The sequence below is a fragment of the Microtus ochrogaster genome, chromosome 4 (assembly GCF_000317375.1).
Source record: "Microtus ochrogaster isolate Prairie Vole_2 chromosome 4, MicOch1.0, whole genome shotgun sequence".
Classification (NCBI taxonomy): Eukaryota; Metazoa; Chordata; class Mammalia; order Rodentia; family Cricetidae; genus Microtus; species Microtus ochrogaster.
In genome coordinates this window covers 32,435,132-32,458,982 of record NC_022011.1, presented here as the reverse complement: position 1 = coordinate 32,458,982, position 23,851 = coordinate 32,435,132, and the positions used below count along the sequence as shown (strand labels likewise).

Below are 23,851 nucleotides of genomic sequence, written 5' to 3'. Positions count from 1 at the left end.
CACATGGTGGCTCACAACCATCTGTAATGAGGTCTGGTGCCCTCTTCTGGCCTGCAGGCATACACGCAGACAGAATATTGTATACATAATAAATAAATATTTAAAAAAAAATGGCTAGCGAGGAACAGTAGCGTGAGTTAATGGCAACCACACAGTAGCCCGCTGTTCCCCAAGGGTTCTTTAATGACCAGCTCACACACGTTCAAAGGGCAGGATTTAAAATAGCAGAGGAGCTGAATGCGGTGTCGTATGCCTATAATCCCCACACTAGGGAGGCAGAGGCAGGGGAATCACAGCAAGTTCCAGGTCAGTCACGGCCCAAGAGAGATCTGGTTTTAAACAAAAAGCAATCAAATAAACAAAAACTAAATCCCCAAAAGTGCTGAAGAAATTTGATATTCATACACAGCTGGTAGAGGTAGTTGGGTATACAATGTGTCTTTAATCCCAGCATTCAAGATCCTGGGCTGGAGGAATGCAAATTTGAGGCCAGTCTAGGCATTTAGCCAGACCCTGTCTCAAAAAATAAAAACAAGGGCTAGGGAGAGTGTTCAGGCAGTAGAGTTATTGCCTTATAAGCATGAAGTTCTAAGTTCAATTCTCCAGAACCCACACAAAAAACAAAAAAATCAGAAGCACTGGGGAGGTGGCATACTGGGGGCTCCCTGGCTGGCCAGACTAGTTTACTTGGTGAGTCCCAGGGCAATGACAGACTCTGTCCAAACAAACAAGACAGGCGGAGCCATATCTGAGGTTGCTCTCTGGCTCTGCACATCTGTACATGTGAACACACCACACACACGCATACACAGACACACACACACATACACAGACACACACACACACATACACACACACGCACCAGTATTCCATGTGTAAGAATCTAGTAACAACCACAAATTGCATGATTCTTTTGTATGAAATGCCCAGAATTTCAAGTCTAAGAGAGAAGATAGCTGAGTTTACCAGAGCTGGGGGAGGATGGAATAGGAAGTGACTGCTGTGGCAAAAAATGTCCTGAAATAGACTGCTTACACACATGTGCAAACATAGACACATATACACACACACACACATACATATACACACAAGTGGACATACAACACAGATAACACACATGCGCACATGCCCAGCACAGACAAGGCACACAGACACAAATGCACACACATTCACAGTGCAAACACACAGTGACAGTGGTTACTTGGGGTCAAGATGTGCGATGGATTTTATCTTTACCACTAACTTTTCTGTAGAAAAGTCTACAGAACACTCTACCATGCCTGCATCACTTCTGCAGTTGGGAAACCAGCAAAGAGAACAGTTTCTACAGCCTGCATACAGGCCAGCCATGGTGAGCAGATCTGAGGCTCTAAGGAACAGAGCCCGGGTGAGCCCTACTAGTGAGGCCATTCTTCCTCTCCAGAGAGCCCCTGTCCCCTGTGGGAATGACACTTACTCTTTTGCAGAACAGCATTTAAAACATACTCAAGCTCCTCTGCAGACACCTCCATGTCCTGTGGAGTAGAGACAATTGTTCTTCATGATCCTTATCAATCCTAAATTGGACCTGGCTCTTTGGAAAGGCCCTGAGGACACTGCTGGGAGCTGAGTTCACCTCCATGGTAGCTGCAGCCCAGTGCTTTCTCAGGGGAGGGCCATCCGCCCAGGAAAGACAGCAGCCTGGAGAAACTCAGGGAAGGGAAAGGCATGCTGCTCATTCCCCAGAGGATGCAAGGTTCCCAGAGAAGGTCCTCGTACCTCCTCACAGGAGTACACAGAGAACTGGAAACACTTCATGTATGGGAGTCTCACCTGCTAGTCAAGGCAGGAGACCTAGGACACAGTTCACTAGCACACACACACACACACACATGAGAGAGAGAGAAAGAGAGAAAGAGACAGAGAGAGACAGAGACAGAGAGAGACAGAGGAAGACAGAGGGAGACAGAGAGAGACAGAGAGAGAGATAGCTGCACATGTATGGAGGGCTGGCTCTCTCCTGCCACCTTTACCTGGGATCTAGGGATCCAATGCTGATCAACAGGCTTTAATGGCAAGTACTTATACTTGCTGAACTATCTTACCAGATCCTGTTTAGTTTTTTTGAGACAAGGTAGCCCGTCTAGCCTGGAAATCTTCCTACTCAGCTTCTCTTGTGCTTACATGACAGGCACAAGTCACCACATCCAGCTACCTATGTGGTTTTTATGCCCTTGGAGGTCTAGTAGCTCCTCAAGATGCTCAGGTGCTGAACTAACCCAAGTGTATATAGTCACTGTTGACATCATTTTAATATATGCCAGTTGGCTCTGCCACTGAAGCTTCCTGGTCTGGGGAGTGGGTCTTTGGGGTGTTCAGCACTGGTAAGAAAGTATATTGCAGAACATGGCTCCTCCAGCCAGGGGAAACAGGCATAGGGCCACACACCCAGCCCCCCAGTTGGATGTGGAGCAGGACAGGACCTGAGCAGGTGGAACTTCACTCTCAAGGGGCTTTTATTGGTTGTTGCGAATTAAGGCTGAGTGAATGTTCCTGCACTGGTTCCCCACTTCCATCCAAATGCTGCATGCACCGTTCCCTCGGGAACTTCGGTCCCTGCCACATGCACCTGCTCAAGGACTCACAGCTTTGGTGATGTGGGTGGGACCAGTCCATCACCTCTAAAATCCTCTGGAGATCATTTGCCCCCCTCACCCCATCGTGCCTGGATCTGGAGAGGGGTGGCTGCATATGGCCCCATTTCTCCACCCAAGTCCCCTGCCCCACTTTCTAAGTATCTGAAAAGCAACCAGCTGATATGGTCCTCTGAGTGTAAGATCATGCCCCCAGGCTGGCCCTTTCAATCCAGGAGCCCCAGGCAGGAGAAAGGAGCAAGGTAATACAGTCACTAGTGTCTGACGAGCTAATCCATCATCTGTCAGGCTTTTCCTATTATGGTCTCTAAGGAGACAGTTACCAGCAGCGGCATGAGGCCCAGAGCTAGGTAAGGTTTCATCTCATTCCTAAGAACTGTTAGATCTCCCGAAAAGGAAGCTGAGCAGAGATGAGAACGAGGCGGAAGACCAAGGACAAGCAATGGGCCCTAACCCTAACCTTCTTCCCATCCCTAACCTATCACTGGTCAACAGAGGTGCATTTATTGACACTGTCAGCAGCCCCAGGGACCGAGCTGGCTTTATTTTGTAACAAGCCCAGAAGGGCTCGGGGAAATGCTGTTGACAAGCTCATGATCACAGTCCTCTGCTGGGAACCCAGAGCAGGCCCTTAGCCAGGGTCAGAGTGTAGAGGGGACCAACACGGTTGTATCCTACCTCACCAGCAATTCGCTGGAACAGGGCCCGGAACTGCCTCTCCTCCTCTGTTTCCTCCTCCCGTGGAGTTGGCTTTGGGGGCTGCAAGAGCCAAGTGAGGTTGTGTAAAGGTCAGAGAGGAACTCACAGAAGAGAAGCCAGACACGTGCTTTCCCACATTAACAGCAGAAAAGAGGAGCCCCACACTGGATGCTAGGCTGGCCCTGAAGGAAAAGCCAGCAGAGCTCTCCCCGAGCACGTGGGAGGTCCCTAGTTCAATCCCCTCACAACAAAAGGAAAGAACGGGAAGTGCCCAGCACAGAACATGCTGGCCAGCATCAAGCTGCTCCAGAGAGTTTCACATGGGGCTAGAGAAGAGGGCCTTTTCAGTCACGTGGCCAGAGCTGCCCTGCGGGTTCATCCAGCATCTCCTGATCTCTCAAAGCTAGATGAACAACTTGGCTTCATCAGGAACATGAAGCTTAGCTTGAGTGAACTCACTGCAGTTGTCCAGAGTGGGAGATCTCTACTCCCTAAGTCTCCCTTAACATGATGAGAAGGCTAAGGGTGTCTGGACCGATCTAATATCTCTCTTGATAGTCACCTTCCAAGTCTGTCACCAGCACCCAGAGCAGGCAGATGGCTCAGTACAGTTTAGGTGTTTTGCTCTGCTGTAGATTTTGGCCCAAAGGTCCTGAGTTCAAGTCCCAGCACCACATGATGGCTCACAGCCATCTGTAACGAGATCTGGTGTCCTCTTGAGGAAGAGACTTGGTCAGTTGTCCTCATCAACTTAGATCGTGAAATCCATACGGACAAGTTCAACAGAACCACCATATACTGGCTGCCCATGTATGTTTAGAAAATAATAAATAAATAAACTGCAGTCCTAGGGGGCAGCACAGAGCAGCAGGCTTTCCCCGAAGCGGGTTCTGCTGCCTGTGGACATGCGGACTGTTTCAGAACACTTTGGAGTCTTCCCTCTCCCCTCACATAGCCAATATTTATTATGCAGCTTTGGATTTCACAATGACATGTTGATTCAAGCATATTATGAACTTTGACCTTATTAATTCCTCCATTAGCCTCCCCTCCTCTCCCTGCTAGATCCCTTCCTCCTTTTGGTTAGCCCCCACTTCTACTTTTATGACACACATATATGACACAGACATGTGCACACGGATAGATAGGTCTTAAGCATAGCTCAGAGATCTCGCAGCCCCCACAGCGAGTCCTGTGTTCTCCAACTCAACCGACCTCATTTTTCTTTTCTTTTCTTTTCTTTTCTTTTCTTTTCTTTTCTTTTCTTCTCTTTTCTTCTCTTCTTCCCCTCTCCTTCTCTCCCTCCCTCCCTCTTCCTTCTATTCTTCCCTCCCCCTCCTTCTTTTTCTTTCCTTCCTTCCTTCCTTTCTTCCTTCCTTCTTTATCTTTCTTTTTTTGTGTGTATGTTTTGAGGTGGAGCCTTATATATCCCAGACAGGTCTTAACTTTACCCAGTAGCCAAGACTGGCCTTGAATTCCTGAGCCTCTCGCCCCCACCTCATAAGTGCTGGAGTCACAAGTGTGCCCCATCTCAGCTATCTTCTTAAATAAAGTAAATTTGAAGTCACTTCACTTCTTCAACTATTAGCAGAGGCCTCTCAGGAGAAGGGGAAGCCCAAAGAAAGATGGTACCTGAGAGGACTTTATCCCAAGCACCTGCCTGGCCCCTGCCAGGTCCTACAGGTGTCAGGTGTTCTGAGGGATGAGAAACAAAAGCCCTGACCTCTGGGTTAGAACCAGTCAGGGCGCTTACCTCTCTTACCTCGCTGCAAGCAGCCAGCTACTGTGGTTTCAAAGAAGAGTTCTAGAACCTTCAGCTGAACCCCTCCCTCCCCAGCCACACCGGAGGACTCACCTCAGGAAGATCAATGTCTACGTTCTCATCCAGGTCTCTGCAGTGGCAGAAAGCACAGCATCTTAGTTGCGGGCATGCATCTCATGGGACCAGAACTATGGAAGGGTTCTGGCCTGTCAGAGCCCTCTTGTTCGGTGTCGCTTGTGTCTCATGGGGTTGGCAACCCCTCCCTGCACCAAGACCCCATCCCCAGCCTTTCAGCCCCGCCCAGAGTGCCGGAGAGGAGACTGGCATGATCCCAAGGGCAGCCTGCCATCCTGAGCACATGAAAGCTAGAGACTATGACAGCACCAGCTTTTCAGATGCACCCCAAAAGGGCTCTTGGGCTGATCTTCAGAACAGGGCTCCTCTAAAAATCATAAGCTCTGCCTCCAGAGGAGACAGGCATTGTCAGAGACCAGCCGCTTGGCCTGCTCAGCACTACTCCTCTGGGGTTGGGTCCTGAATTGCACGGAAAGGACAAAGCGTCCTGAGCAGCGGCATTCATCTCTCTCTGCTTCTTGACCGCACAGGCGATGTGAACTGCTTCAGGCTCCTGCTGCCTTGGCTCCCCTACTCACAGGGAGCGCATCAAGAGTTGTGGGCTCTGCAGCTCCCACTCCTCACCGAGTAACTGCTCTCTTCTCAGAGAAGATTCTCAGGCAGAAGTCAGCCTCCTGGTGTGGCTCAAAGGTGCTGGGGATGAGGACATAGTCTCCCGGGGGCAGCTGGAAGCGACCCGACACTTCTCTTAAGTTGATGAATGTCTTGCTTCGGGCCAGGGAGGCGTGGTACCTGAAAAAGTCCCTACTCAGGTGTCCATCCTGATCCTGGTCTGTGTCTGGGCACTGCAAGGGAAAGCAGAGGTCATCAGGGAGACATGACTCTGGTCTCCATACTCAATTCGGCTGCAGAACTGGCTGTTTATTGTGGCCCAGAGTTCAGAAGCAACAGGGAACTCACAGTCCTTGCAGGGACACTGAGAGCAGCTGGTCCCTACCTGGTAAATGGCGTAGCCGATGGTCAGCATGTTGGCGCCAAACCTCTTGAGCTTCCTGCGGTCTTTCTGCATCAAGGCAGCTAAGAAAGTGCAGCCCTCCTGGCCCTCATCCCTCTCTGTCAGGGACAGCTTTATCTGTGGGTTGGTCCAGAAGGTGTCTGCATTTGAAAGGGGGTGGATTACTATCCCTCCCTTAAAGATGGAAAATCATAGCTCAGATGACAAGATGCTTGCTGTGTGGGCATGTGAGTACGATTTCCCAGAACCTACTCCCACCAAAAAATGAAAACAAAATAAACAATAAACAAAATGCTCAGCAGGACGGCTCAGTGGATAAAGGCATTTTCTGTCAAAGCTGATGACCTGAGACCCACAAGACAGAGGGAGAAGGCCCACTCCCAGAAGCTGTCCCCCAGCCTCCACTGGTGCACCATGGAAAGCATATGCATGTTTGCACATACATGCACACGTGTATGTATACACACACTAAATAAATGTGATAAGTGAAAACACGAGGTGGGTATTGCGCATGCAGTTAGAGCTGGGGATGTGGAACCAGGCAGATTCCTGGCACTCACTGACTAGCCAGCCTAGTCTCCTTGATGAGCTTCTGGCCAGTGAGAGACCCTGCCTTAAAAACAAGGCGGTGACTTTGAGGAGTCACAGTCAAGGTTGCCTTTTTTTTTCTCAACTCACATGAGCACACAGAAAAAAAAATTACAAAATCAAAATAAAAACCCAACTCCTGGGCTCATACATGTGAGCATTCATAACACTAACACAAAGACCAAAATGACAAGACCCACACTCAGAAGGACACATACACTCTCTACTACACCCCCGCTGCTTGCTTCCAGTCCTGGAGAGGTGGTCTCTTTCCTCTCTGTTTCCGTTGGCCCTCTCGCCCTACTTTCTTTACCCTCAGCAGTACTCAGACTCTTCTGCTTCCTCCACCTCCTCAGCCATTACCCACACAGCCCTTTAAGGCTCTGATGCCTGCCCCCACTTCTCTGTGGGCCAGTAGATCCTTTCCCCCCACTAACCTGGTGTGACTTGTGGCTGTGTCCCCTGAACCTTACAACAGGGCATTTCCCTGGGTGTCTCTTGCCAGCTTCCTGCCTAAGACTCGGCTGTCATCTTCTGAGCTTGCTGACCAGCTCTACAGCATGCCCCTTCCATGTCCCCAGATAGACTGGATATGGGAATAGGAGACGGAATGACAGAGAGGCCACCTACCCAGGAAGTTGCGGCAGCCACCAGCTGTGGAGCCACGAACCCAGCTTCCTTGGTGGATGGTCACCTCCCATTTGTGGAGGGCATTGTCTTCCAGGGCATCAGGTGTGAGGTTGCAGATCTCCACTTTGTCAAAATGGGCCTTGAAGTCCTCGAATGCCATCCTGAGACAGAGGCGAGGACACGTTATCGGGCATCATGGCAATGGCAGCAGCTGTCTGTACAGTCAACCACCTAACTCTCTTCCTGAGGAGGGGGACACTCCTGGGGTCCCTCCCAGAAGGATGGAGACAGGGAGAAAGACAGAGGGAAGAGGGAAGGGGATGAGGAAGGAAAGGGAGAAAGAGGGGTGGTTGTTGGATACATGACCCTGATTGCACGCAAAAATGGAAAGGAATCCATTACCAAAACTCCCCATCGTCAAGAGCAGAGTGACCCAGGCGCTTCTGCTCCTCCAGGTCCACAGAGCGCCACTCGAGGGAGCTGAAAGATCAGAGCCACAGTTCAGCCTGGGTTCAGGGCCACCACCCTGGAGTCACACCAAACTAGACATGCATAATGTAGGGATCATCTCCTGCTTAGTGAGGCTCACTGGGCCCAGGGCTATGAGGCCAGCTCACCGCTGGCTCCAGCGTGACAATGGTTAGAAGGTGTTGTTGGTAGACAGTCCTTTCATAGGTCATTGTGGGCCAGTCACAAGGAACTGACACAGTAGCCCTGTTGGAGGTCACGGTTCATGCATGCCGCTAACTCACAGCCTGCCTGTGGCCTGGAACAAGCCAAAGCCTCCTTGTCTATAAACTGTCAGCGGAAAGTGCTACTAACTCCTGTGGGGGCCATTTGAAATACCAAGTGCCTCCTTTATGCTACCAGGAACTCAGGAAGGGTCTTCTGTGGCTGAGTCCAACCTCAGGCCCCAACTGGAAGGCTCAAGTAGACCTAGAACTCACTCTCAGAAGAGCTGCCAAGGAGAAACGCGGACACCCTTGCTCAAGCTTGGCATTCCAGTCTCAGTGCTGTGTGTGTTGGACTCCCTCATTGTCTTCTAACCCAGCAGGCTCCCTAGCCTTGCCTGGGTAGGTTCTGGGATCCCCAGGGGATCCGCCTATAGTATTTAGTTATCATCTTTCCATCCGTGCATTCACACATCACCCACCCATCCATCATGGACCCGTCCACTAATCCATCATCTACCTACCCATCTTCCTTTGCTCTATCCATCCATCATCTGTACACTCATTCTTCAACCTCCATCTGTCTATCCAGCCATCAATTATCTACCCATTCACTTATTACCTTCCACATCCATCAGTCCGTCATCTCTCTATCTGCCAATCCGTACGTCATCTAGCTATCCATCCATCCATCCACACACAATCCATCAGTCATCTATACACTCATTTTAACCCATCATGTACCAATATGTCCATCATCTATACATCCATCAATCATCTATGCATCCATACATTAATATCTTTGTCCATTATCCATCACCAGTGCATTCATTCATCTATCATTCTATCATTATCTAACCCAACAATTTATCCTTCACCCACTCATCCATCATCTATCCATCAATCCATTCACCACCTATCCATCAAACATATACTATCATCTATCTATCTATCTATCTATCTATCTATCTATCTATCTATCTATCTATTATCTATCTATCTATCTATTATTTATCTATCATCTATTGCTCTAATTATCCTGTAGATCTTAGAAATCCCAACATATACTGTTTTTCTTTCCTAATTAAGGTAAGCACTTTTATATTTTCACACGAAGGTTGAATTTTCTGATTCCTCTGGCCTGTCTAAGTGGCCAGTGTCACTACTTGTACACTTGGGGCTGTCATCAAGTAGAATAAGGTTACTTGAACACACACTGCAATAGACCACAACACAGTGGTGGTCAATATTTAGTTTTAGAATTTTCCATATGATACTGTGTTTTCAGACCTCAGTTGACCATATTTAATTGATACTCTGGATGGTGAGATCTCCGGTGAAGGGAGTGGCTGTCATTTAAATCTCATCACTTTTGCTGTGGTTTGGTGACTGTGTGGCAGGGCTAGGCAGGGCTCATGGCATCCAGGGAGGGCCCCAACAGGACAGAAGAGAGAACTAAGGGTCTCTGTTGACTCGCTGAGTCATCTTCTTCAAAGTGGGGCGCATTCAACGATGGGCAGCTGAGCAAGGCCTTTGACATGGCAGCATAGGACCCCAAGGGACTAGAATGGTCATGCCACCTGCTCTGTGGGCAGACAGCCTCTGTCCTTCTCCAACTGCAGCCTCTGTTTCTCCTTCAGCCAGAGTTTCAGAAGGGGAAAATGGCAGCTTCCTTTTATAGATTGATTCTGCAACTCATGTTAATTCTAGTTTCAATGTCAGTCTTGTTAATTCAGGCCTCACTCTGTCTCAGTTCTCCCCATTTCCACCGGCAGAGGGAGGCCCATCTTGCCCTTCCTTTGCAGTCCCTGTCCAAATCCTTCCTAGCCAGTCTCCTTGACCTCTGAGAAGGGCAAATGTGGACCAGCAGCACCAGAGTCTTGCAGGGCTGTGGAGAGGCTGTGTCTTCTCAATTCCCAGTCACCTGATCACTGTCCCTAGGACTGGTGGGGACAGCCTGGAAAGAGTCTAGTAATGGGGGCTGGAGAGATGGCTCAGAGGTTAAGAGCACTGCCTGCTCTTCCAAAGGTCCTGAGTTCAATTCCCAGCAACCACATGATGGCTCACAACCATCCAAAATGAGATCTGGTGCCCTCTTCTGGCCTGCAAGCATACAGAACACAGTACACAGAACAAATAAATCTTTACAAAAAATAAAGAGTCTAGTAATGGGCCAATTTCCTGTTCTTTTTCTGTTTCTCTGTTGGCTTTCGCCAGAGATCAATGGCTACCAGAAAGGGCCGTAGAGTGACCTGCTTGGCAGTGTTTCAGAGATTCCCAGCCTCAAACACCCATGCACACTCACCCACGCACACATGCATACATGGATTCCCGTAACTGGAGTCAAAGTCCTTCTTGATACCCCAGTGGTAGTAACTATCTGCAAATGTGACTGCGTGGCGGTGAAAGAGCTATCCTGAGAGTTGTTTATACAGGATCAAGTTTGACATAGGTATCCTAAGTGAGGCCTGAAGGGAAGAATCAGGGAGTTCTGCACAGGTCTCCAGACACATGGAGCTGGCCACGGAGAAGGAACGGAGCCTCTCACCTGTCGCTCCAGCGCCCCGTCCACTCCACCTGGCCCCAAGGGTTTCGAACTCTGATGAGCTTGATTCTCTGGCCTTGGAAGTTTACCTCAAAGGAAAAAGCGTCAAGGAAACAGTGTGATGAGCCTGACATTGGCTTTAGTCATCCGGGAGACCCGGGTCCGTTTCTATGTATGGCGACATTATTCAGGCTCGTGGGTAAAACACACCGGAGATGTGTTGCCCAAACACATCTTCTTTCAGGCCCACTCTGCTTTTCTGAGACAGGTTTCTCTATATCCTGGCCTTCGATTTCCCACACTCCCATCCCAGCTTCCTAAGTACTGGGATTATAAGCCTACACCACCAGGCTTGGTGGGAAATTCATTTTCTTTTGAGACAGAGTCTCACTAAGCACCCAGGCTCATCTCGAGCTTGCTGTGTAACCCAGGCTGGCATCAGCCTCCTGTTGCTGGAGTAACAGGATGCTGGGGCTACAGATGTGCAATGCTACCTCAGATGTGCAACGCTATCCCAGATGGACCATCCATTTGAGGCACTTGGGTGGTAGAAGCCCGAGAACCAAAACTTCAAGACCATCTTTGACAATATAACAAGTCCAAGGCCAGCCTAAAATATGTGAGATTCTGTCTCAGACAAGAAAAAAGGAAACAATTCAAGCCTCAGAATTCGGGAGCTCATGGTTCTGTAATCATATGAGCCAACTCTTGTCAGAAATCTCACGTTCAGAAACGAGCAAGCACCTTATCTGTGGACAGAATGCAGAAGCAAGTGGATCTCTGTGAGTTTGAGGCCTGTCTGGTCTACAGAGCAAGTTCTAGGACAGTCAGGGCTACACAGAGAAACCCTGTCTCCAAAAACCAATCAAGCCACCAACCAACCAAACAAAGAACCATAAGCTCAGACCAACTGCAATTCCCAAACGGCGAGTTCGGAGTGAGATCACCTGCCTGCTCTCTGGTTCCTGCCTGCTGTGTTTCACCCCAGCCCACCTGTGTTAGGTAGTCTGTTCTCTGCTCACAGCAAATCTGAAGACCGGGGTTGTCCTGTTTCCCCGACCTCAGTCTCCTAAAGTGAGCCCCACCCCTACCTGGTCCAGCCCAGTCACAGTGTAGGCGTGGCCCTTAATGAGACCGAAAGGTGTGCGGGCTTCAGATTCAGAGGCAGCCAGGATCTAGAATAAAGGAAGAACAAGGGTCATACCCATCCTCTGACCCGGACTCCCCGGATCAGCCCTAGCCCCAGCCCTATGCCCAGCTCACACATCCCAGTCCTCACTTCCACTAGGGCAACCATGTATGCAAGTCTTAGAAGTTGGGGGTGCAGGAGTTGGGGGTGCAGGATGCCCTAATAGGTTCATCAGTGATAGACAGCAATACCAATCTCTTCCAAGGGTGTCGGGGCGGGGGGAATGATGACCCCATAGATTGAAATCAGTTTGCTTTTCTATCTCCAAACAGAAACTAGCCACCCTGGTTATAGATGGGTAGGTGGCACCCACAGTGACACAGAGGAGAGGCATACCCTGGTAACGTGATTTGGTCACAAAACATGAATCTTCAGAAGAAGCGTTTGTAAAAAACCAGAGTTTTATAGTTAATCCAAAAAGAAAGGTGAACTTGAGTAGCTTTCAAAAGCAGAGGGTAGAAATTATACCTACATATGTATCCTACTGCATAGTGGAATTAGGAAAATGCTGGTGGCTTTCTATCTGGTGGCTTCTCTTTCATGGCATAGAAAGTAAAAGGAACACATTTCAGAAAAGCACACCAGAGGGTCCCTTGGGTGGGATGACGTCAGCGTTGATGGGCAGCAGAGTGACAGCTCTGGTGTTGAGCACAGCCAGTGCCCTGGCTGCTGTGCTGCTGGGGAAGCAGCCCTGGGTTTGACAGGAGACACAGACCCCGCACTTCCAGACCTCACGGGTGCCTCACTTGGCTGCAGGGATATTTGCCTTTTGCAACCCAACACGCATTAAATAAAAGCTTGCATTTGCTTGTTTGTTTGAGACAATCTGGCGTATCCCAGCCTGTCCTCCAGTTATGGAGTGGAAAATGACTTTGAACTTCTGACCCTCCTGCCACCTTCTCCTGAGTGCTGGGAGTCACAGCTGTGTCTCCTCAGTCTCTCTTATACAATGTTGGGGACGGGTCCCAGGGCTGCCTGCAAGCCAGGCAAGTGTTCTACCACCTTGTGTGGTAATTAAAGATGACCATACTCAAGTGCCTTCTGGGTTGCTGCTTCTGTCTGTTGGTGCTTAGATGGCCAGCCAGCCACTTACATCTATGGAGCAGCCCAGCAGGGAACCACGCTTCAAGGCCTTCTCCAGAATATCATAGAAGTCCTCCGGTGCTTCTCGCATTTGGAAGGTCTCGGCCACACCCCCAGTGAAGTCTTCCATGGCCTCCATGGTGCTGCCCCCCTTCAGGGCCTCATAACTCCCGTTAAGCCTATGACGATGGAAGAGTGGATTGTTTGAGGGGGTGGAGGGACAGGGAGAGGGTTTGCTCAGAGGAAAGGCAGTGGTTGGTAGTGGGGCAAGCCCTGGGCACCAGCCAGCTGAGCAACCGAGGCTGGCAAGGGGAGGAGTCTGTAGAGCTCTCTCACAGTCTTCCTGCTGAACATGGTTTGTGTGTTTAAACTGCACGCTTTCTTGTTTGTTCTCCTGCCTCAGCCTCCTAAGTGCTGAGATTTATAGCTGGAATTTTTTTGGACTGCCAACCAGCTCCCCAATAAAGATAGAGAGATGTATTAATTATGAATGCTCGATCTTAGCTTAGGCTTGTCCCACTAGCTCTTTTAATTTAATTTATCCTGTTTCTATTCATCTACGTTTTGCCTCGAGGTTTTTTGTTTGTTTGTTTGTTTGTTTTATTTGTTTTTTTAACCTTTCTTTCATTCTGTATTCCCACTTTCCTGTTTCCTCTGTGTCTGGCTGGCCCCTGGAGTCTCCCTGGCATCTCCCTGGCATTTCTTTTCTTTCTTCCCCAAGCCTAAATTCCTCTTCCTACTTACATACCCAGCCTGGAAGTTCTACCTATATCTCCTCCCTCTGTATTGATCATTCAATTTTTTATTAGATTAATCAGGTGCCTTTAGGCAGGCAAGATAAAATAGCAACACATCTTTGCATAGTTAGAAAAATGCAGCACACTGTTATATAGTCAAACAAATATTCCACAACGGGGATTGTTTTTCATTGTTCTTTGTTGAGACAGGCCCTGATTCCATAGACCAAGTGGGCCTCAAACTCATAGCAATCCTTCTGTCTCAGATTCCCCAGTTCTAATACTGTAGGAGTAAGGTACCACATTCAGCTTCTAATTGAAAAAAAAAAACTTAAGACACAATATTGCTATATATCCTGGCTAGCCTGAAACTTGCTATGCAGGCCATGTTGGGCTCAAACTTATGTTGATCCTCCTACCTCAGTTTTCCCAGAGCTGGGGTTAAAGACATTCATCACCATGCCCAGCTTCTTCGTGTGTGTGTGTGTGTGTGTGTGTGTGTGTGTGTGTGTGTGTGTGTGTGTGTGTATGTATGTGAGCAGGTGTTGTGTATATGCACATTTGTGTATGGCTGCATATGCCATGCCTGTGTGCACACACAGAGGCCAGGGGAGGGTTGTGAATGTCATGTCTATCACTCTCCTCCTTGTTCCCTTACAGGGTCTTTCACTGAGTCTGGGGCTAGGACAATGGCCAGCAAACTCCAGAAACCTCCCTGCCCCTGTTCCCTACAGCACTGGGGTTACAGCCATTCATGGCCAACCTAGCATTTTGTATTTGCGTGTATAACCTACGTTTATACACATGCACTTCTCACCGCTGCCTCTGATGGGAGCATCCACCCCTGTGCTCCAGCTCCCTCCGTCCACATATGCAAGGTTACGCACAGGTGGGTAACCTTACCCTTCCACGGCTAGCTTCTGGCTTTTCTCTAACCTGACGTATGTCTCATCAATTGTTCACTGTGGACCACTGCATCAGGCTTGTCTGCCTGTGTCCTAGGAGATGTGAGCACTCTTCCCTACTAACCACACCAGTTTTTCCACCAAACGTCCTTGTGAGCGGATGAGTCTGGGCCTCTGGGAGCAGGAGGCAGGAGCCCCACTCACTTGGCGTAGGCTTTCTCCAGCAGTGCGCTCCAGAACTCATTGTGGTCAGCGGAATGGAGGAAGACCAGGCGGTCCCTGAAGGTGGGCAGGCGGTCATCGATCACGACATCCAGCCACTCGCTGTGCTGCCAGAACTGGTGCCAGGGCAAGTTGAGGAGACAAGGGTGAGTCCCAAGGTGTGGTCCCCATGGTAAATGCTCACCCCTTGGGTCCTCCCTCTGAGCAAACTTCCCTTGTGCTCCAAGGAGAATTTTATCTGGTGTCACACAGGACCACATGAACGTCGTGGCAGAGTCATCTGGGCGTCATAGCAGGGTAACCCAGGTGTCACAGCAAGGCTACCTGGATTTGTCCACTCAGCCATATACTGGGCTTTCATCCATCATAAAATTCAATTTCAGAACTGTGTCACCATGGAAGTGGGTGAGGAATCCATTACAGTAGACACGTCTGTGCTCTGAGCTAACACATCTTCTCCATAGGGCACCAGGTTAGGTGGCAGGGGAGGGTGGTATATGGGCTCAGCTCTGTTCCCACACAGCCCAGTCTCTGTGTATTCTCCTATCTTGTCCTGGCCATTCATTATCCCACATTTTCCAACCCGCATAGTCCCGCTTGGTTCATAGACAGAGCTCCAACATGAATGTATGGACTTGGTTTCCCTATGTGCCATGCATGTGGAAATGAGGGTCATATGGGTAATGCACCTGAGAGTCTGTTTGGGTGTGCGCATGTGTGAACATAAGCCTTTATGGGCTTGAGTACCCATATACATACTTATGTTTGTGAACATGTCTGTGAGTGTTCACGTGCATGCACTTGTGGGTTAATCCATGTGTGTATACCCTTAAATGTGCACTGTGTGGGTGTCCTAGATGGCATCAACTGTCAGCCTGGCACAGCCTGGGGTCATCTCAGCATAGCAGTTGAGGAATTGCGCGGACTGGGTTGACCTGCGGCCGTGTCTGAGAGCTTGTCTTGACTGAAAAGTGATGCGGGAGAGCTCAGCTCCCTGTGGGCCCCCCCACCCCGCCCTCAGCAGACAGTCCCACCCCGTATAAGACAGCTAGCATGCGCTAGTGAGCAAACCATTGCTCCATGGTGTCTGCTTGAGTTCCTGCCCTGACTTCCGCTCGGTGAAGAACCGTGACCTGAAAGTATAAGCTGAATAAACCCTGTCCTCCTCTAGGTTACTCCTCCATCAAAGGGCTCTATCACAGACAGAAAGAAACCAGGACAGAGGGTGAGCACACGCGCGATTGTGTGTGGGACAGAATGTGTATATATGTGTGTGTGTGTGTGCGCGCATGCCTGTGCGCACATGTGTGAGTGTGCATATATGTGAGCTAGCGCATCTGTGTGGGTTAACGTATATGAGCCCACAGGTATGATAATGCAAGAACGTGCGTTGCCTGCATGTATAGAAGCATGTGTGTCTTGGCACAGGCATGTTAGTGTGTGTGTGTGTTTATGAATGCAGGTAGGTATACACACACATGTGAGTCTATACAACTATGAATGTGTTTGTACATTGTGCTCGTTTGTGTATTACACGTGTGTTTACCTAGGTGGAGAGAGATCGGCAGAAGAACCTAGACAACACTAGGATCAGATTCCTGGGACAGCCTCACCATCAGCTGTCACATAAGGTCGTGGCTTGTGTGACTGTGTTTCTCAGTTTTCTGTTTGAAAGCCTCCAACAGCTCCCCAACTGCACTTCCTCAGTGAAGAGAGCCGCTCTGCTTATGAGACATGCCCTGGCCCCCCAGAGGAGCAGCCATGTTTCCCTGAGGACACTGTGTGCACTTCCTTTCCTGATGCTTGCTGCCTCTAGAAATCCCCTCAGAAGATTCCCACGGTTCACACTAGGACTCATGCACACTATCATACAGCTCCCAGAGCTGTCAACAGTACAAAGCTGCACACACTTTCTCCTGGGCTTCCTACCCCCGAAACAAACACAAAGGCTCAGGCTTTCATTACCTGGAAGTGAAATATCCCGGCATAGCCAGAGCCAAAGCCTTGGTCCTGGGGAACCACCCTGGCCAGTGCTTTCTGGTTGAGGGTTAGGGAGGCGATGGCCGCCAGCAGCCAGCAGTCTCCTGCAGAGTGAAGGTCACATAGGCATCAGACTTTCTTCTGCTGCTGATTCTCAGGAGTCAGTCCCGAGGGGTATGGAGACACATTTCCATTTTTCTAAAGACGGCAGAGTGACAGCGAATCCTTCGGTCCCCTCCCCCGTCCAGCCTGCTCTTCTGTCATGCTCTGTGTGCCTACTAGATACTCGGGCAGCGTTTGCTGAGTGGTCGCATCTCATCTTCATAAGGTCCCAGAGGACCAGAGCTGCACCATGTGTCTCAGTGGCTCTGGAGTCAGGGTGGGGAAGGGGTCTTGGAAACAACCGAGTGGTGTCTGCTGCAGTCCTGGGCTACTGCCTCTCCTAGACAAGGCTTGGTTCAGCTCTGAGCAGCAACAGCTCCAGGGAGGCTCCTTAGCCTTTCTTTCTCCCTTCCTTCCTTCCTTCTTCCTTCCTTATTTCCTTCTCTTTTTTCTTTTTTGCTTTTTTTTCATTCTATATACCAGGCTGACCTGGACCCCGTATGTAGCCTAGACTGCTCTCTCCATCCATCTATCCATCTATGTATCATTTATACATCATCTACTCATCGCTCACTCTTCCACCTCTACCCATCATCCATCCATCCAGCTACCGTCCTTCATCACTAATCTACCCATACAACATTTACCTATCCACCATTCTTCTATCCATCCATTCATTGACCATCCATCATCTATCAATTGTACCATCTATCATCTGTCATTCATATAGCATATCTTTACATTTATTTATGTATGATCTATCAATTTTGTATGGTATATCTATTAGTCTACTTTCTATCGGTATCTATCAATCTTGTATATCTGTTATCTATCACCTATCATCTGTTATCTATCATTTATCATCTATCTACTTGTTATATATTGACTATCTTTTATAGTCTATCTATATATCTTATGTCTTTAATTTATCATCTATATATCATCTATCTATTGTCTATTATCTGTCTTCAATCTATCATCTACATATCCTTATCCATCCTCTTTCTTTCTTTCTTTCTTTCTTTCTTTCTTTCTTTCTTTCTTTCTCAATCTAGTCTAACGTCACCAGTTTCAGCATCTGGCTTTGGGATTCTATGTAAAGAAACTCAGTGAAGACATTGAGATTCCAGTGTTCTTACCACAAGGATCACGGTGACAGCCTGGGCTATGAGCAGCTCAATCTACACAAGCCATGCTTCCTTCTTTAGCAGATTCTGTGACGTGTTTGTTTTTCACATATCCGGCAAGGGTAAGTTTTGCCCTAACTCTTGATGCACTGGACTGATTTCCCGCTGTGAGCCCAAAAGCCACTGTGATGTAATAGCTAGAAGTGAGGTTTCTGTAGACGAATGGCTTTGCAATCTGGCTGCCAGCTGTCATTCATGACCTTGGACATATTGCTTGGTTCCCTTGCTTCAGTTTCCTGATGTGCAGTCTTGGGAGGTGTCTTGGAATAGGAACAACAGTGTGCAAGCTTAGGGAGTGTATCTGGCAGGTGCATAAGTTCACGGTATAGGCGTCAGTGAGCTATGAAACCATGAAGTGACCGTGAGGAGCTGAAGGGCAGGGAGCCTCTGAATCAGGTGCTGCTTTAAGGGGAGGCTCAACTCTCTGGAAACTTCTGGACAGGCCCAGAGCCCAAGCACTACATACCAGAAAAGCAGGAGTGGCAGGGGTGGGGAGGCCACTGGACTCCCTTCGGGGAAGGAAGCTGAAGACTAGGGAGGGAGGGGACAGGGTGGCAGCCTTGCTCTGCCCAGCCTTGTGCCCTGATCCCAAGGGGCCTGTGCTGCTCTCTGGGGCACTGAAGTGTCATCCCCTCTCCTCTCTACTTACCCAGTTCCCCTTGGCAGATGTCAGTCCTGGTGGCTCCTCCAAGAATGAATTCTGGGTTTTCCACAATTTCCTGGAGGGTAAGAGTACCTTAGGGAAAGGCCCAAAGCCTAGCAGCCATTACAGAGAGAAAGGCAGCCCCTTCGGGGGAAGAAGATTCTCCTGGAAGGACAGGAGGAGGAGAAACTGCCAGGGATGTACACTCTGACCTTCCTGAACTCAGTTCAGTCCATCCATAGCTCAGCTCAGGGGAGAGCCTGGCACAGGCACCTTCGTCTATAGAAGCTCACACGGTATCTCACCAGGAAGTGCCAGCCACATACCAAGCCTCGGTGTGGGGCCAGGCACAGGCTGGTTTTATGTAGTCCCTTACCACGAGAATTACCAGCTGCGGGCCTTTGAACTCTTCTCCATGGAATGAGCACATGATCAGCTCCTCAGGCCTGCTTCCCCACACCCTACCCAGCTGCTTTCCTTTCTCAATAGATTGTCTGTGTCTGCACCACATCTAGAGGGATGTCTTTATGTCACACGTAATTTAATCCACACGTACTATGAACGCTTTATTACACATTACTCTAATAGGAGTTTAGTGTGTGTGTATTTTATGTATATTACTATAAACATTAACATGGAAAGTTCTATAAAGAACATTAAAAAGTAAAAGCAATTAGGAACATGTGGGGTTTATTGAGACAGGGTTGCACTATGTAACTTTAGATGTCCTAGAACTGGCTATGAAGACCAGGCTGGCCTTGAACTCATAGAGATCCTCCTACCTCTGTCTCCAAATGCTAGAATAAAAGGCCTGTGCCACCACCTCCTCTAGGATGTGTATATATGAAAAACTGTTTAAAGTCTCGTAAGAATGAAGTCATGACACACGAAGCGCGAGATGGCAGTCACCTGTTAGCAGAACAACAGGGGTCCCGGGACCCCTGACATGGCAGAGGTAACAGATAGCTCCAGTGGGAACCTTATTTCTGCCCTTCTGCCTGTGCTGAGCACGGCTCCCAGGGCTCAGCATGCTCAGCACCTGCCCTACCAACCATCTACATCCCCAGGTTTATTTTATTTTGAGACATGTTTCACGAAGTTGCCCCAGCTGGCCTTGTACTCCCCAGTCTAGTCCAAGCCAGCCTTGAACTTGGGTTCCTTCTGCCTGAGCCTGCTGGTTGCTGGGATCATCATAGCAGTCACTATATAAAAAAGAGATGGGAATATAATGATTTGTCTGTCTCTTTAAGAGACAAGCCACACCCACTCTCTCCCTATTTCCTGAGGCAGGCTGATCTTCAGCTTCCAGCCTGAGTTCTTTCTCTTTTCCATCTCCCTCCCTGAGAGGCAGCTTCAGTCTCTCCCTTCTCTCCTTTCTCTCTCTCTCTCTCTCTCTCTCTCTCTCTCTCTCTCTCTTCTTCTCTCTTCTCTCCCCTTCCCTTCCATACTTCCATAACCCACTTAATAAATATCCAACCTCGTTCTGCATCTCTGCATGGCCTATCCATGTCTCTGTCTCTTGCCTACCGCCGCGTGTCTCCCTGAGCTGGACCAGCTACCACTCGGGGACCTGCAGTCACCTCTGCCTGGGACTGGCTGCTCTCGGGACCCCCTGCCCACTGCCTGCTGCCACATGGCCTGCTGCCTGCCACCACTGGGGATCCTGCAGCATTTTTAATTTTTCCGTTACCCCAGGAGTCTCTGAGAGGATCCTGGGGTAGCTCCAGCTGCAGCTCCTCCTCCTCCTAGCAGTTCAAATTGTCTGCTTTCTCGCTGGGCTTCATTCCCAGAGAGATGGTGGGAGTGGGGGTCTACTAAGGCCAGGGGCTGAAGTGAAAGCCAGGAGCCCTCCATGAGGCCCACAGGATGTGGCAGTTTTGGGGAGTGTAGTATCCTAGGTCACTTGCTGCTGAAGAAGGGCTCTGTGCCTTTATTTGTTTCTAAAGTGTTCATGTGACCTTAGGGGGAGGGTTCTGGGGACAGACTGTGCTGTTGGCTGTGCCAGAAGCCCAGGCCTGGCAGAAGACCGACATGGGAGGCCAGCTTCTCCCCGAGACCCTGCACAACCTTTTGTACCGGCCCGCGGCCCCAGAAACCTTGGAGTCTGTCCATTAACTGACCCCATCCGCCATGCCCAGGGCAGACAACTAGGCAGCAGAACAGCTCCTCCTCCATCTTTGTGTCTCAGGGTGGCTGTGTGGCCTTCTCTGTACAGCACGGCACACTGTTGTCCTCTTCTGCTGTCCTCTTCCCGGACAGAACAAATCATTACATTCCCAAACTGGGACAAGCTCACTGGTTTATAGTTAATGCCCCCAGGAGCCATGATATCTTTCTTGTGTGTTTTCTAAAACTTAGACATGTCGTTATTGAGCACACTGACATCACTGGAATGATGTGCAAGAGGAGGCAGTGGTTACGGTAAGAAGGATGAGGGCTGAAGCCTGGCAAGATGGCGCGGTAGGTAGAGCACTTGCATATGGGCCCAAGGACCTGAGTTTGACCCCCCAGACCTCACAAGGTAGCGAAAAAAAGAAACTCCCAAGAGCTGTTCCCTGACTTCCATACATGGGCTATGGCTTTTATTTATTCATGCCTTCAGGCAGAATAAATAAGGACTGGTAAGAGGCTCAGTAGGTAAAGACACTTTATGCCTAAGCCAATGGCCTGAATTTGATTCCTGGGACCCATATAGTGAAAGGAGAGGACCTGTTCCTGCACGTTGTCATCTGACCGTCACATGACCATTGTGGCACCCATGTGTGCGCAGACACACACACACACACACAAGTAAATGAACAAACAAATAAAATGTCAAGATGAGATTCTGAGCGGCTGATGATGGAGAAGCACACAGCAATGCTAACAGTGAAAATATGTTGTTTACTAAGGACACTTGTGTGCCCGCCAGGACCCACCTCAGTCATCTCTAGGTGAGGCAGCAGCCGGTCCACTGCCCCTCCCCGCACACAACATCTGTTCCCACCCAGAGGGTGCAGCATCATGGCCCTGGGTCACAGGGAGGGCCCCGAGTAAGCAGGACTGCAAATATTGACCGTGTGTCCTGAGCACCAGCTGGGGCCTCCTAGGAACCCACTGGCTTTGTCTTTCTGGGAGTGGTGTGTGTTGCTTTGGAAAAGGAGCCCGCTTTACCTGGGGTCCAGGTATCACAGACTTGCTGAGAACCTGTAGCAACATCCACCTAACCCCCTGGTTCATCCTCAACTCCAGACCAAAAGCTTCAGAGCAGGGCTGGCTGTCTCCTAATACATCACACACATCTCAACTGAATGCCCCCCACCTCCGGCCCCCTCCCACAACTGTCATCCTGGATAGTTTGCCTTTGTGTTCTGATTTACCAAGTCACCAGAGCACTGATGCTCTGATGCTACAGCTCTGATCCTGTTCACAGGTCATAGATGAGACCTTCTCTCTGTGTGTCTCCAGATGCAGTGGGACTCAGCTGGAGGCCAAATGTTGTGGCTGGGGAACAGCTGAAGGTGTCTCCAGCCAGCACACTACCAGAAAGCCTCCCACAAAGGACAGAAAGTGGTCTTACAAGTGACTGGCTCTTCTCTATCCCCTTCAGTCTGCCCCCCTCTCTCCCCTTATCCCTATCCCCCTCCTGTCTCTCCTCCCTCTCACCCTACTCACCCCCGGTCGTTTCCACACAAAGGGGACCTTGGGCCTCTCGCTGTAGAACAGGGAACTGTTGCTGGCAGGGAAGTCAGCATCCTCAAACAAGGTTCTCGACTGTAGGCAACCCTGCCTCAACTGTTCAAAGCTTTGACCCGAAGAGTGGATAGTCCGGGCAACCCCAGGGACTGGATGTGGCTGGGGCCTCAGAGACCGATGCAGGTAAGGCATGACGGCTTCTCCACAGCCTGGTAGAGGCAGAAGATGTGAGAGACGAGGGGAGAGTGGCCAACAAAGAGGAACAACCAGAGGCTCTCACCCTGGCCTCCACCAGCTTGCTGGGCACCTCCCTGTGAAATGAGATAGGGCCCCTCCCAGATGGCAAATACCGAGTGAGACCTCTGCCCACCCAGGCTCTGAGGAGGCACAGGCATCTCTAGAGCATGGCAAAGTCTGAGCAGAGGGAGGAGGTACCTCTGTTCGAGGCAGAGGGAGTCCCTGAAGGACAGGCAGGGCAGCTTCATAGGGAAGGATAGTAAGCAATCAAAGGGGTCCAGGAATGTGGGGCCCAGAGTCAGAGCAGAGTGCCGTTGTGGGTGGAGGGACCTGGGTGAATGACAATGCCACACTGCTAGCAGAGCTCCCTGGGCTCTTGTGAACACAATCCCAGCCTGACTTCCAGCAGGGCTCAGCAGCCTCTTCTGCGGCAGGCCAAGTCCACGGAGCGCCGTCTGTGATCCAGCCACTCACTCGCCTAACGGTCACAGTTGCCGAAGCAAGTGTGTTGCCACAAAGATGAGGTTATAGTCATACTGAGCCTTCCCTACAAGGCTGGGGAACTGGCTTAGCATGGGAAAGTGCTCACTGCCCATTCAACGAGGAGCCAAGTTTGAGCCTCCAGGATCTACATTAGAAAAAGCTGGGCATAGGAGAATCTACTTGTAATTCCAGCACTGAGAAAGTGGAGACCGGTGGGTCTCTTGGGGCTAGTTCAGGCCAATGAGAAGTGCTGTCTCAAAACAACAAGGCACTCCAGCGGAGGTGGCACACATCTTTAATTCTAGCACTCAGGAGGCAGAGGCAGGTGAATCTCTGTGAGTTCCAGGCCAGCCTGGTCTCCAAAGTGAGTTTCAGGATAGCCAAGGCTAGCTATTACACAGAGAAACCCTGTCTCCAAAAAGAACAAAAACAAAAACAACAAACAAAAGAGCAAGGTATAAGGGCAGGAGAGATGACTCAGCACCTAGGAGCACTGACTGCTCTTCCAGAAGGCCCTAGTTCGATTCCCAGCACCCATGTAGTAGCTCACAACCATCTGTAACTCCAGTTCTAATAATCACTTCTTCTGGCTTCTGCAAACACTGCATACATGTGGTGCATATACATAATTCAGGCAAAACACCCATACAGACAAAGAAATAATAACAACAAGGTGTTTGGCACCAGAGGAATATCATCTCTCTCTCTCTCTCTCTCTCTCTCTCTCTCTCTCTCTCTCTCTCTCTCTCTCTCACACACACACACACACACACACACACACACACACACA

At 49.7% G+C, this 23,851-nt stretch overlaps 1 protein-coding gene across 1 annotated transcript in view; it reads right to left on the bottom strand.

Annotated features, from left to right (window-relative positions):
• The window catches only part of Capn9 (calpain 9), a 29,258-nt gene extending 6,725 nt beyond the window's left edge, over nucleotides 1-22,533 (bottom strand). The window contains exons 1-15 of the mRNA XM_026778623.1: nucleotides 22,321-22,533; nucleotides 18,673-18,742; nucleotides 16,720-16,838; nucleotides 14,737-14,870; nucleotides 12,901-13,069; nucleotides 11,710-11,793; nucleotides 10,622-10,707; nucleotides 7,805-7,882; nucleotides 7,403-7,563; nucleotides 6,167-6,324; nucleotides 5,794-6,014; nucleotides 5,188-5,224; nucleotides 3,312-3,392; nucleotides 1,399-1,514; nucleotides 154-267 (exon numbers count right to left, since the gene is read on the bottom strand). Of these exons, the coding sequence (XP_026634424.1) occupies nucleotides 154-267; nucleotides 1,399-1,514; nucleotides 3,312-3,392; nucleotides 5,188-5,224; nucleotides 5,794-6,014; nucleotides 6,167-6,324; nucleotides 7,403-7,563; nucleotides 7,805-7,882; nucleotides 10,622-10,707; nucleotides 11,710-11,793; nucleotides 12,901-13,069; nucleotides 14,737-14,870; nucleotides 16,720-16,838; nucleotides 18,673-18,742; nucleotides 22,321-22,533 (1,841 nt within the window). The remainder of the gene's footprint in view (nucleotides 1-153; nucleotides 268-1,398; nucleotides 1,515-3,311; nucleotides 3,393-5,187; nucleotides 5,225-5,793; nucleotides 6,015-6,166; nucleotides 6,325-7,402; nucleotides 7,564-7,804; nucleotides 7,883-10,621; nucleotides 10,708-11,709; nucleotides 11,794-12,900; nucleotides 13,070-14,736; nucleotides 14,871-16,719; nucleotides 16,839-18,672; nucleotides 18,743-22,320) is intronic.
• Nucleotides 22,534-23,851: the final 1,318 nt, after the last annotated feature.